Here is a 14,779-nt window from a genome sequence, read left to right on the forward strand (position 1 = left end):
TGTAGAATACAGGAGAGTTTCTTCTGCTGCATACACGCAGGTTGTGAACATTCCAAGCCAATGTATACATTTTGGAGGAGAAGGCTAAACAATAGCATTGACCAAAAATGCTACTGAACATAGGAAGATTCTCTTTTAAAAAGGTTAAAAATTAGATATCAATAATGTCTTCTTAATATTGCTTTCATCATTGAAGACTGGAAAAAAATAAAAAAATGTGACTGACTTTACAGAGTAAGTTTTAAAAAACAAAGAAAAATAAAACCAAGAGGCTGCTACAACACTGCCATAAAGTCAAACCATCATATTTTAATATTTGCATACTTGATAGCAGCATTATTTTCACTGAACCGTGTGCAACTACTTGTAGGAAAATATCAAAGCAAAGTATCATGGCAGTTATCCATTAATATCCAAAAAACAAACAAACAAACAAAAAATAAAACAAAAAATAAAATAAAAAATAAAAACAAAACAAAACAAAAAACCTAGGATGAACACACTATAAGTAGATAAACACTTATGGAGAATGAATCAATATCTACATTCTTGACTTTTCCGTTCTGCCCCAATAAAAGTGTCAACTCAAGCGTCAACTTTGTGCATTTTTTTTTGGCTGATTTGAGTTTTTCCAGTTCTTATATACTGCATGCTTGGAACAAAGAGGGTCATAATAAAACCTTTTACACAATGAACTTTAAGTAGACATCTGAAAATAAATTTACTACTTGTAAACACACAAAAAAAATACAAGAATTTTTTTTGTTGTTTTTAAACAATCAGTGCTTCAAGACACATTATCTTCTGTATCGTCCTCTCTCCCCTCGGTCTCTGTCCCGATCACATAACCGCTCTCGTTCTCGCTCTCTGTCTCGTCCTCGATCCCTATCTCTGTCTCTTCTGTTATCTCTAGGACGATCACGTTCTCTCTCTCGATCTCTTTCACGGGGTCTGCTTCTTCGGCCACTGACAACAGCTTGTGTTCGACGAAGGAAGTCATCTACCCGCATATCATAATCATGCTGAATAGAAGAAAATATCTTAAACTTAGGTAAATCTGAAGGCTTGGAATAAAAAGAAGAAAGTTCTAATTTAATTAAACATTTTTAAGGGGAAGCACTCTGGAAATCCTTCACTCATCTGTGAATATATGGAACTTAATTTTTGACAATTTGCAGGATTTAAATGTGCTAGTACCTGAGAAATCTCCTTTCTAAAGCACCTTTGGGAGATGGATTCTATAACAAAAACCTTCACTCCTAAAGCATTCGTGCCACTTCTGATTCAACTTCAAGAAATATATCTCTTCAAAAAGTTTATGGTTTAACCATGGAGTAAACCTCTTCTACTATCACTTAAATTCCCTCCCCCTCAATTCAAGTGACATATCTCAGTCTGTAACACTCTAGATTTGCTTTTTTTCTGTCATATAATTCTACCCACAATACTAAATAGTTGTGCCTTCTTCACACAAAGCTCAACAATCTTTCTTTAAGATACACTGTGAAAATTGCTTTCATGAAGCTTTTCAAAGACAGCCTAATGCTACCTAATGGCAAAACAAAGAACATAAAGAATTAATAACTACCTGTCACCTATATAGTACTTTAAAGTTTGCAAAGCTCTTTACAGATGCCAGCTTAGACTGTCACAGTAACCCTAGGAAATAAGTGCTATTGTTCTTATTTTACATGTTAATTAGGAAGCTGTTGGCATAGCTTCATCTATCCAACCTTATGCCTCTTTCTGTTTTTCTTACTCTTATCTTCCTAGCTCTCAAGTCACTTTTCTGGCTTGGTCTCCTTGTTTTCTCCCTTCACAATAGTCAACTAGGATATTTGGGGCAAAAGGTTTGAACAATTTGGTTGCCTTATATACAATGTGTACATGCATTTTTATACAAAAGCACAAGATAGGCAAGGCAGTAACAAAAAAAATGTACTTTTTTTTTTAAATGGTAAAATCCATTAAAAATGGAATATAGAAGGCTATCAATGACTTGGCACAAATCTATAACTACTGGAAAAGAACCCTCAAATTCCATGTGTTGCTGATGTTAATTTAGGGTTATCACCTTTGTAGAAAGAATAGCATAGTTATAAACATAAGAGTATATTACAAGAGTCCTTGACAAGTCAAAATTTCAACATTTCATAGTAAACTGCCATGGATTTTTTACCAAATATATAATATATAATATTTTAAATGCATTTTATTCATTTCAAATATATAACAGTTCAAACTCCAATTGCCCTTATTTCAAAAATTTTAGCTTCCCAAAACCCAAGAATCACGTAAGGGGCTGGCTTCTGGCATAACATTCAACATTGTGATTCTTATGAGGTAGTCACAAAGTTCTTACCAAAAAAAGAAAATTGAATATAAACAAAATTCTATCCACTTTTTTTTGACTAATTCTAGGTTAAATTAATACACTAAAATCTAATCAAGCAATCTGAAGTTTTCAGCATTTCTTAGTGATATCAACTTCTTCTATCAGTTCTAACTTATCTATAAGGATAGTGAAAAGTTAGCTATATTATTTAATCTAAAAACTCAGAAACAACTTGCAAGATTTGCAAATTAGGAGGCTTTAATAAAGAACGCCTTCTGAACTAACCTAAATATAGTTATTCATTTTGCCTTTTATTGTATTTGACAATTATTATCTAAAATCACCTTTGAGAAATGAATGTCATTTACTTTACTAAAAAACAAGAATTGCTAAGAACAAATTCTACATGGAAACATGAAATGGCTTAAAGCTGAATATAATCTGATATTCTCAAAGGTAAGTTACCCAGAGCCATCTAACCCCTCAAACATTTGCCTTCAAGTGTACTTACTACTCGTTTATCTCTGTATCTTGCTTCATGTGGTACTGGATGATGTCCTGAGTAAGGGGGATGGGCTTGAGGAGGTGGAGCATGGTGTTGATAATAAGGATGATGTGGTGGTTGTTCAATTCCTGGATAAGGGGGCTAATAGAAAACATACTTTGGTAAGCATCTACTGAATAAAATAATATGTTTCAAGTTCTTAACCCTTGAATATACATTTCAGGAAAAATTACTAACCTAACTTGCATACAAAATACTCTATTTTCCAAAATACTACTACTTTCCAATTTACTACTTCCAAATTTCCAAATTACTACTTCTCAGTAACTTTTAAACTCTATACATAAGCACAATCATTCAAACTTCCTATTTTTTTAATTTTACAAATATATTGAGATCATTCTTCATATTTAATTCAACATAATCATGACAAAAATAATTTGAGAATATCACAATGGGAGGCGAAGTGCTTGCTTAAAAGAGTATTTATATAGTGTATACTATGTGTCAAGCACTGCTAAAATGGCTTACAAATATTTTCATTTGATCCACATAGCTCTCTGAAGGGTAGGTACCATTATTATCCCCATATTACAGTTGAAGAAACTGAGGCAAATGTAAACTGTCTTGTCCAAAGTCACATAGCAAGTAAGCACCTAAGGCTGTATTTAAGCTTAGGCTTTCCTGATTGCATACCCAGCACTCTATCCACTATACTACTAACTGCCTCGTACTTCATAATTGGATAGATAGCTTCTGAGTTATCAAAATCTGGGTTCAAGGCTGATGGTTTAAACATAACCTGGAATTGTGCCTTGGAATAAATCACTTAGCCCCTCAGCATTCCAAGCAACTTTTAAAGATTATAAATTGCATTAACTGCTGATTTGCATTGGTAGAGGGAATTTTTTCACTAGGAGAGTTCTCTGCAGAATGCTGGCTCAAAAATGCCACTATGAGAGGAAAAAAAATAAAGCTGATGCAACTGGTTTTATCATATTAACTTCTCAAGAAAAATCAACAAAGATCTAAAAAACTAAAGTTCATGATTTCCAAATTCTGTTCAGGGTATATTTTCCAATTTTATAAGAATTTTCGTGAAGCACTAAGAAAGAAAAAAAATATCATGACAGAAATACGAACCCTTTAAAAAGTTACTTCAATTACTCTAAAAAAAGAAGTTTAACAATGTCTCAAACATCATCTACAATTTAAAAAATAACTTGAACATTTTTTAAATTACCAGAAGCAACAAGCTTTAAATTAGGCTTAGTTGGCATAAGAATATCTAATTTTGCAAGCCAAATGAAATTATGGGTACTTCTGTTCTTTTGCATGACTCTACATGTATTTAAAGTCCATCAAAAGTACAGTTAGCACTGCATCTAAAGCTAAATATTTTTTAAGAAATCAAGATGTACAGAATACAAACCATTCCCTGCCAAGGTGGTGGTGGTCCCATGTTGTGAAATTCTCTCACATAATCATTGTAGGACTAAAATGAAAAACCATAATATTAATTAAGTTTTAGAACTGCAAATGACCCATACCATAAATTTCCCCATGTTTTAAATTTAAAGTGTAAAATACTCACCCCATTTAGAAAAACATCTCTGCGAACTCCTGAAAATCGTCTGTTGGGAATAAGATTTGTGAAACTAAATTCAGGTAATTCATAAACCAGTTCCAAGAATGTTGTTGAAAATTAATCAAAAGAAACCCACACTTACCTGTCTACTTCTTGATACCGGGGATCCTTTAAATACCCTGTTTAAACATCAAGCATTTTGGTAAATCAAATTTATAATTTTCATATTCATCATTAAAACTGCCTTTCCACTCACTTTAATTCTCTCTGAAATATCTAGAGGTTAAATTTTGCCATTGCAATTCCAATAGCACCTGAAACTGTCATGTTATGGAAAGTAAGCTAACTGGTTAAGAGAATTACCTGCTTTTGGATACAATTTCAGATTAATGCTTTGACATTTATAAAAAAAATATGACAAGCTCATACAGTGATGGTTATAATATCAAGAGCTGGCATGAGGGGCAGCAAGGTGGCTCAATGGAGAGAGAGCCAGGCCTGGAGATGGGAGCTCCTACATTCAAATATGATTTCAAATACTTCCTCGCTGGGTGACCCTTACAACAAATCACTTAACACCAATGCCTTGCCCTTTATTCTTCTGCTTTGGAATTGATACTTAGTATTGATTCTAAGATTGAATGTGCATGTTTTTAAAAGCTCAGAAAATATTTGAGTCAAAACTTCAACATAAATGCTTATAATTCCAAATTTTAAAAGAATGGGCAGATAATATATAATCACTGCCAACTCAATAAAAGATAAAAGAAAAAAAAACAGAGAACTAAGGTATAATGAATATCCACTGACAATAGAATTCCATTCTAATAAGGGAGCCACTTAACTTTTGTGGGTCTAAATTGACTCACCTGTAAAAACAGGGGTTGGCTATAAAACCTCTAAACCCCTTTCTCCTGCTCTTCAGAGTTTAACAAATCCATTATGGTTCATAAATGAGGATTTTGACATTCTTTTTATATAACAGAAGAACCATAGGAATTATCAATTTAAAAAAAATCTTATTTTAGAACAGAAATGCTAAATCAAAATTTCACAGACCAAGAAAATTAGAATGTAATAAACATTAAATTGTGTATTTTCCTGGTAGATTAAAATTATTTTTTTTTCTGGATTAACCCCTTACAAACAAAATTAAAGCATAACAAGACTAAGAAATATTAAATTGAGAAGTGGGGCTCTGAGTCAAAAGACCTGAAGTTCAAGTCCCAAACTTTTTGGTGCCCCTAAGCAACTCTATATTACAAACTGCAGATCATTATTTGGTGAAGAGAATTTCCTCACCAGAAACTGCAAGATACCAACAAATGTCATGTAAAAACCAAAATCCAAAAAAGGTGGTACTGTATACAGTGCTTCTCTATTAGCTTAGGAAAACATCACCACTGTAAGATAGGTGGAAAGTGGGGGGAACAAAACTTTTAAACAAATATGTAAAGCACTTATTCTTATTATTCCAAATAAAGAGATAAATTCTGGACTCTATGCTTTAAGGCCACAAAATTTTAAGATTTTATAGGTTTCTTTATTCCTTCATATATTGAAATTTTATAGAATTCTCAATATAAATTCCTCTGCATTCTCTATCAAAACAGTTATGTTTTTTAAATGAGCTCTTAAAAATTTTTTTAATGTGGCACAGACAGGTATCTAACATATAGGACAGAAGATATAATATGTATGTATATATAAACAAAACATAAAATTATATATTTCTATGATAAATAGAATGTCTATAATGCACAACTTTATATATATACTTCAATAATAAAGAGAATGTAGATTTCATTTTAACCTCAATGTAAACTACCAGTTAGGGAGAAATTTCTTATAATGAAAATAACATTAAAAATTAATACTACCTGCATAATTATCAATGATCCACATTGGCCCTGAATTTTTCAATCCAATTATAAAGGGAGATAAGGCAACTGGGAAAGAAATACTAATAATTTCTGAGATTTGAGTATTCCTATCTTTCTATTACTTTTGTATTTATTTTTTATTATTGTACGAGTACTATAATTCTAAAATAATTGTAAAAAGTCAAACATATCTGCATGATTTTAAGATATTAACCTGGTCTCTGATGAAACTCAGGGGGATAGTCAATCCTTGGTTTCTTTCTGCTGTTATGAATATCATAATCTTCTGGTCGACGCCTATACAAATTAGACACATTAGACATTAAACCGAAACCTGTTTTAAAAATGGGAAAGCAGAATATTTGACAGAAATAAGCAAAAAGATCAGGCCATGGTTTCCTTTAGGGATTATTTCTCAATTGACAGGCAGCTTCAAGTAGACCTAAAGTTTCTAAATCTTCATTTCTTTAAATTTTGTCACAAACCATACCCTAATGCTGGAGGCAGAGTGACTTATCACTCTGTTGTCTCGTGCTAAGACCAGACACTTGGAAAGAGTAACCTGCTCAAACAGGTAAAGTCACATTTTAGTATTTCAGATACAAATATCAAATAAACTGAGCTAATGAAAATTCAACATTAATTATAACTAACCTAAAATCTCAATTCCACCATTTATATGTATTTTATTACAGATGTAACTTCAAACATTGGCTTTTAAAAAAAGCGTGTGTGTTTATTTGCAGATAGTTGTTTTTCTTTTAAATGAGTCAAAGAGAAAATTGGGTAGGCTTAAAAAAAAAACTCTATACGGAAATCTGTCTTCAAAACCTTTGGAAAGATCATTTATCATATGGGTTGGTGTCTAGCAGTCATTAAGGCCATATATTAATGTTTACAGAGCCTTCATACAAAAGAAAACATTTTAGAGCCAATATAGGCTGTTCACTGTGCTGGATATCCCTTGGGACAAAAATAAGCAGAAATTTAACTCTTCTTCAATCTCAATGTCACTGTTATAAGGCATTACAAAGCACATTGCTTTATTCCTCCTAGCTAGTGACTAAAAGATAATTCAAATGAAAGAGGGACAATTCTCAATATTTATCCAAATATTTAGACAACAAATTGAGGTGTTGCACTCATTCATCTACATTTTTCCTTGATTAAAAAAAAAATCAGTTAAGTTAAACTCCAACCCATTAACACTTTTTTTTTTCAGCAACCATCTGGAAAATGACCAACCAACATTTACTTTCATTTAACTGACTTTTCATCCTCATAACAATTCCCAGTATTTATACAAACTGCAGTAAAAAGTGAAGAAAGGTTTAAGCCTCTGAGAAACCCCATCCTCCCCCCTCCCAACAGAACAAAGCAGTTCCATCTACAGTAAATATGACTAAGAAAATTAAAAGCTGGTGTAAAGAATAAACATACCGCTTTTCTTGTAGTTTGGGGAGTGCATTTACGACCGGTATAAAACATGATAGTAACAGTTCATATAGTAGTCCAACTACTGACTTTAAGCTGTAAGCCACATACATAAATGGAGGCCCTGGCAGGCTTGAGAGAAGGTGTGGTGGTGTTATATGTATAGTTTGCAGTCCATTGCAAAACTGAGGTAAAAACTTCACTTGTAAATACTTTATTGCACTGGAAACCTCTTAGTTTAAAACTTCAAAAGACATCTTGGTGCTCAGTCCTTTTAGGCCAAAAATAAGGGGGCTCTGCCAGGTTTCCTCCTACCTATTCGATAGTGTCCTTTTAAAGCTCAATGAAATAGGGACTCCTGTTGGGATATCTGTACCTACCACAGGATGTTTCCTCCAAAAGGAAACTTAACCAAAGGTTTCATCCCATCAAACCACACATCCAACAGTCTTTAGCAGAAAACTTTAGATTTATCTTTATGCAAAGTGGCTACAGGGGAAGGTGTTTGGTAGAAGGGCTTATATCAGTCCTTTGCAAAGACTTCTCCAATTCTGTAACAAGTTATACCCCCTTTTTTCCTGGAAAATGCTGTTTAGTTCATAAAGCAGTGATCAATAAACCATGACGATCCTCTAAAAATATTTTAAGTCCACGAGTACTGCCAGCATCTGGAAAGGTTGTAAATAGACACAGCAACAGCCATTCTTTTTGGTTTGTTGCCGGGTCTCCCAGGGCCACTTGATCCCCTTTGGAAAGAACCTATTGTTTTCAGAAGCTCAGCAAGATGTGTGAATTCAGTGGTTACATGTTAGAGAATATTTGGCAATGAGATTAACACATCACGGTGACACAAATTGAAACAGTCCCAATAATGCTCCTCTTGAATATCAAAATAACTTAAAATATTTATCCTCTAAATGAGGCGCCATCTTCTGAAAAATTATTAGTGATCCTTTATAAAAGTCCCAATATCTGATAAGGCTTATCCAGAGACACACCTGAAAGAAAAGGCTTTTACAAAATATTAACAACTTTTTTTTTCATATAAACTTCCTCTTCCTCCTCCATTCTAGCCTGGTCATAGCAAATCAAAGCCTACCTCACTTCAATGTTATACATTGTGTTATCTGTAAATTATCTAAACTAGTTATCACTCTTTAGCAAACATTTTTTTTCTGCATTAAGGAAAGATCCCCATTTTCCTCTTGAAAAATGACTGAGACCAAGGTGACAATGTGAAATCCTCAATGAAGCCACAAACTAGTCCATGCAGCTTGATTTGAGGATTTTCTCTCTTCTTTACCGCAGGGCAAACTTTTGACGAATCACATTCCTCCATCATGTTATTCTGATACATGTGCCTATTATCAGTCCAAAGAACGTTTCTAACCTTCCCACATCCCGGACTGGTTCTCGACGGGATGGACGTCCTCTTGAACGGGGCTGTGAATGCATTCTTCTCTTGTGACGCATTTTATGAATGACCTGATACAAGTCAATACTTTCATCGGGGGGAAATAGAAGACAAAGCTGGGTTCCACATTCAAGCTCAATTTCCTGGAATAGGAAAGTAGCGATTTACAAGCTGAAAACAGGAATAAACTTTCAAAAGACTTGTAGCATTTTCCTGAGGTTTTTATAAACAGAAACAAGTTGAGACAGAGGCTTTATTCCCATGGTTAAGGATCTCAAGTGTAGTTCCATTAAACTGCCAGCTCTTAAGAATTTCTTTTCAGTTGTGTTTCTGTTATTACAGAGGGGGTGACTGCTGATGGAGGGGAGATACTTGGTTGGGATCACCACAGTTAAAGTAGCACAGAAAGTTCTTTGTTGATAACTGATTGTTACGATCACAGTGCAGAAAAAGGAATACTCCTTTTATGCAAAATACAAAAATGCCAAGTCAAAGTTATCACCTACAATGGAGTCCAAACACAGAAAAAATGATAATCCCATTAACTTGCTAGAATTAATAACCTAACTCATGAGCAGCAGTCACAAATCAGAATGTCAACTTAGCTCATGTATTTATTATTAGTCTCTTTTCACTATATTTTTCATAATTACAAATAAGTGAATGAATTACAGACTTTAAAACTGTAAATTGATATTTTTCTATTATTAACACTTAAAAAGATTATTCAGAATGAATATAACAAACTTTCACTTCTGTACTATTAGTTCAAGCACTGACTGAAAATAAGAATTAGTTTTATTTCTATTTCTGAAAGAGGCAAAATGATTAGAATTTTGTTATTTAAAACCAATAAGATGTCTTCATTGCCTCTTCAGAACACTTTTGATAACATGACATTGTGAAAGTTAAACTTTAAAGTATTTTTCTACACTTTACATAAAAATGTGACCATAAACATACTTCATAAATTTCAGTTCATAATGCTTTAATTTAGTCAGTAAACTTTAAGCTAAAGTATCTGTCGTAGAAAGTCAATAAAAAGGCAAAGCATCACCTGAGTTTCAAAAAAGATAAAACCTCAAGCCTCATTTCCTAAAAGTTTCCCCCAAGCTTGTATAACCCAAAATATCAGTTATTATGTTAAAGGGAATATGTTAACATCAGTGATTCTAATAAAAACAAATCTAAGTTCTGAAAAAGAAAACTTCTGGTTGTGTTGTTCATTCTATTTTCCTTTGCACCATTAAAAAAAGACTTTCTTATGAGTTGCAAAACAGCTTTAAAAAGGAATACTTTAAATATCAATAAAAAAGGCTTTTAATGAGGACTTATATAAACACTAACCATTTGTTTTAATTTTACTAAAAGGTTCAATTAAACTGACAAACCTGTCCATCGCGTCCAATCTTAACTGGCTTATGTTCATTCCAAGGATTGGTAAGGTGAGCAGATTTAGTGAAGGGCAATTCACGCCTAAATATAGAAGTAGCAACATATTATTTTAATTATTTTTAGTAAAAGTCTTAAAGTTTATTTCACTTCCACAGTTAAGTTGATTTAGCTATATAAACCCTGGTGTTTATTAATTGATATTTCCCATATCTAATTATTTTACATCATCCACAAATTGGCATAAGTTATGATAACAATCTTCTTAGAGGGGCAGCAAGTTCTCAGGCTGGATTTCAATAATACAGAATACAGGATGCTTCTTGAGTTTCATAGGTTTATTTAAAATGTTGATTGTGCCCCATAATGTAGTATATAAATAAATTTGCTACGGCAACAGTATTAAATACCTACCAATCTCATCTTCTAATTTACACTAAAGTTCCCTTAGAGTAAAAAAAAATCACAAAAAAAAAGTTCTAATCAAGGATAAGCCCTCAATCAATCTTAATTTGGGCCAGTTACTTAGTCATAGAAATAGCTGGAATCATTTCTAAGGTATCTTCCTTCCTAGTACTTAAAAAAAAGTTTTACCTGTTTCTATTTCTATCTTATATATCTGCAATCTCCTGTATTATGTTGATGATAGAATTGAAATAAATAACTGTTGGTGGTAGACAAGCTATGAAAAATGAAAGTAGTCCAAAGCATTTGATAAGATTTTATCTCTAATTGCTACCAAAAAAATTAGACTAAAATTAAATGGAGACAAAGTTGAGATCCATTTTAAATTTTAAAAATAGGATTCTCTCTTATCCCAAAAGAGTATAGTAACAAGAAGGTTCCTATATAACTTCAAAATATTCAGAGTACCAATCTGGTAACACACTGGCTTCTCCTCCCTACCAAAGGAAATAAAATGTAACATTCACCATAGAACAATTGGGGTTCAAATCCCACCTGTATTACTTACTACCAATATATTATTTTTAGGCAAGTTCCTGGACCTAACTTTTCAAATAATAAAAAGAGGAAGTTGTACTAGACTGCCTCAAAGGTCTATTCATAATCACAGAAAAACAATTAATTCAGTGATAGAGAATAATCAAATTCAAAATTTTGTCTCTTAGTGTGCCCAAAAGAAATTCTAAGGCTATCATCTTTAAAGCAGGAGAAGAAAAAGCTGTAAATCAGTTTCAGGTCTTTTCTATGTCTAAATACAGAAAACTTATATAATGAGTTTTCATACTAATAAAGGAAGCATATAGAAACATAAAAGTTCTAACTAAACCTGGTATATCCAAATTCTTTGAATGTCCTTTGGAATTATGTTTCTAGACATAAAAGCTACTAAATAACTGAATAAATGATGTAAATGATTTTGTATTAAGAGCATTAATTGTCCAAATCAATCCTGAAATGTGAGGAAAAGAGATAACTGGCAATAATTTCTAATTTATTATTAAAGAATTTTGTCAAGAGTCTGCATTATAATCATTAAGTGATGAGCTAATTAAAAAATAAGAAAAATTTAATTTAAAAATTTTAAAAGTTAAGTTTAAAATTTACCTGCAAATCCAATCAATTTTAAAGACACCTCCAAGCATTTTAGCATTCATTCCTGCAGGTAGAACCCAATGTATAGGAGATCCTCCATGATGGGACTCTGAAGAGAGTCTTGCAAATCCTAAGGAATCAAAAGTGATAATATAATATATGCTAACAAAAAAAAAGCTTAAAAGGCTTTCTTATGTATCAAAATTAATTTTTCTTACCTTGAAATTTCCCACTTTCTCTTACAGAAAATATCAAAATTACACTTCTTGCAGATCTGAATGCAGCATTCAATTTTTTTTCATTTACTGGAAGTGTTGACCATACACCCTACACCAAAATTGTGAAAATGAAAATAAGCATTTAAAATACAAGGAAGTAAAAAAAATGAGTTAACATATTACAAAATAATCTGACTTCTTAAAAAAAAAATCTGCCCTGAAACTTAACTGCTTTCCTCCCATCCCCTCCTTTATATATAAAATTTTTGTTGAATTAGGGAAGGGGATAGAAGCAATCAATGTGCTTAGATAAAAACAAAAGATGATAGTAATTTCTTTAAAATATAGCTAGAATACTAACTAAAGCAGTTCTTAACCTGGGGTCCATGAACTTCAAAAAATTATTTTTAAAAATAAATATATTTTATTTAATTGGCTCCCTTTGTAATCCTGTGTATTTTCTCTTAGGCGCCCAAGAAGAGATCCATAGGTTTCACCAGATTGCCAAGGACTCCATGATCCTAGAAAAAGGTAGAGAGCTAGAGGAATTCTGCATTTGTCTTATGCAATCCTTTTATGGATTATGGAAACCTTTCTTTCATAAGGCAAATAATCATCACTTATTTTGTCTTAATATATTTAAATTCAAATTTACTTAATAGAAACATATACTGGTATTTCTCTTAAAACTACTTACATAATCACATAAAGATTCCATTCCTATGGTACTACAATTATTTTAGTACATTATTGTTTTTTTTAAACCCTTACCTTCTGTCTTAGAATCAATACTTGGTATTGGTTCCAAGACGATAGAGTGGTAAGAGCTAGGCAATGAGAGTTAAGTGACTTGCCCAGGGCTACACAGCTAGGAAGTGTCCGAGGCCAGATTTGAAACTAGGACCTCCCATCTCTAGGCCTGGCTCAAGCCACCCAGCTGCCCCCTTTAATACATCATTCTAATCAAAGTGTCTATGAAAGAAAAAGTTGTAACAAGCAACCCACACATCTTTCCTTCTTTTCACATAAGTATTCTAATATTGGTGACTACCTAAAATCTAGTCCTTTAAAAGTTTGAAAAAGGGCCATTAGGCACACTCAGTTTGGCTTCTTGGTACAATGTACCCTTTGGTTGATAGCTGCATATTATTATTGGCCAGAATTAAAAATGTCAGAAATGTCTGAATAAAAGTTTAAACTCTTGGTTTATATGTCTACCTTATGCTTTATACAGTTAATCCTTTGAAACCACAAATAAGATAATTTTAAATCACAGATGAAATAAACATAACATTGAACTTAAGTTTCCAGTTACTATTAACACTATCCTAAGCTCATTGAAAATAAAAAGTATCAGTATCTCAAGATTTCTTAAAACTTAATAAATGGAATATACAAAGCTAAGCACATATAAAGATAAGTAAATATTCCTGGCCTTTAAGAAGCTCATATTCTAGCAGTAACTGAAAATATATAACGGAGAAAGCAAGGGGAATGTCTACTGTGGGCCTTCAAGCCTCATTCTGCTATTAGCTTCTAAGTTAGTCACTACACTTAGGCCATCCATTATATCCTTCAAGATAATGTTTAAGTTGAATAGACCAAATATGCTATAAAGAAAATTCTTAAAATAACAGGTCTTCTTTAGCATATGAAAAAGTCTAAAATAAACATAAGATAACCAACTATTTTAAAAATATTCTTTCAAGTAACAATGATAGTAGCCTATAAATCAAACAGCAGCAATTGAGTAACACCTATGTGCTAGTCACTGTGCTAAATGCTTTAAAAATATTCTTATTTAATCTTCCCAACCACCCTAAGGGAGATGCTGCTATTATACTCATTATACAGTTAAGGAAATGAAGGCTAACAGAAGTTTGTGCCTAAGGTCACACAATCAGATATAAACATTGGGTCTTCCTCACTCCAGATCTAGCTCCATCTACTAAAATTGGTCTATATTTTAAGAATTACACTCTAATTGTAACATTCTAAAAATCTTACACTATGCAGCTGTAACTTGGTCATTATGGCCAAAAAAATGGTCATTATGTTGGCACTGGTGAAAGTTATGTTTAATTACAAAGTTTCTTTAACAAGCATAGTCCATCTATTTAGTTTTCAATAAATGGCTAAAATATAAAGTAGAAGGATTTTATTGGTTTAAAGATATTATGCTTTTATAGCTCAGGATATAAACATCAATGAAAATTGTATTTAAGTAGGTTTTATGCATATTTCATTTTATTGTATGAACAAAAAGTCAAGTTCATTTACTTATAGAAAGATTGAGAGAAAAAAATGTTGAACTGATGTTGTACCTTGGCTTTAGCAAGAGAGACATTCTCATGGTTGTTACTCTTTATAAGGAAGAATCTTGCATCTTGAAGAACATATTTAAGTTTACTTGTTTGGTCTGAAAAATAAATTCCAAATTTATTAAGATGGAA

General features: G+C 32.3%; 1 protein-coding gene across 4 annotated transcripts in view; it reads right to left on the bottom strand.

The window, feature by feature from the left end:
- Positions 1-259: 259 nt before the first annotated feature.
- YTHDC1 (YTH domain containing 1) overlaps positions 260-14,779 on the bottom strand; it is a 32,333-nt gene continuing 17,813 nt past the window's right edge. For 2 of the 4 annotated variants that reach the window (XM_044680182.1, XM_044680180.1), the window contains 11 exons: positions 14,651-14,745; positions 12,327-12,435; positions 12,121-12,238; positions 10,551-10,635; positions 9,136-9,302; positions 6,526-6,608; positions 4,571-4,607; positions 4,435-4,498; positions 4,273-4,335; positions 2,847-2,981; positions 260-1,022 (listed from right to left, as the gene is read on the bottom strand). In XM_044680182.1, the coding sequence (XP_044536117.1) occupies positions 798-1,022; positions 2,847-2,981; positions 4,273-4,335; positions 4,435-4,498; positions 4,571-4,607; positions 6,526-6,608; positions 9,136-9,302; positions 10,551-10,635; positions 12,121-12,238; positions 12,327-12,435; positions 14,651-14,745 (1,181 nt within the window). In that variant the 3' untranslated portion in view covers positions 260-797. The remainder of the gene's footprint in view (positions 1,023-2,846; positions 2,982-4,272; positions 4,336-4,434; positions 4,499-4,570; positions 4,608-6,525; positions 6,609-9,135; positions 9,303-10,550; positions 10,636-12,120; positions 12,239-12,326; positions 12,436-14,650; positions 14,746-14,779) is intronic. The other 2 variants (XM_044680181.1, XM_044680179.1) reach the window with 1 other exon arrangement.

The sequence above is a fragment of the Gracilinanus agilis genome, chromosome 6, assembly GCF_016433145.1.
Source record: "Gracilinanus agilis isolate LMUSP501 chromosome 6, AgileGrace, whole genome shotgun sequence".
Classification (NCBI taxonomy): Eukaryota; Metazoa; Chordata; class Mammalia; order Didelphimorphia; family Didelphidae; genus Gracilinanus; species Gracilinanus agilis.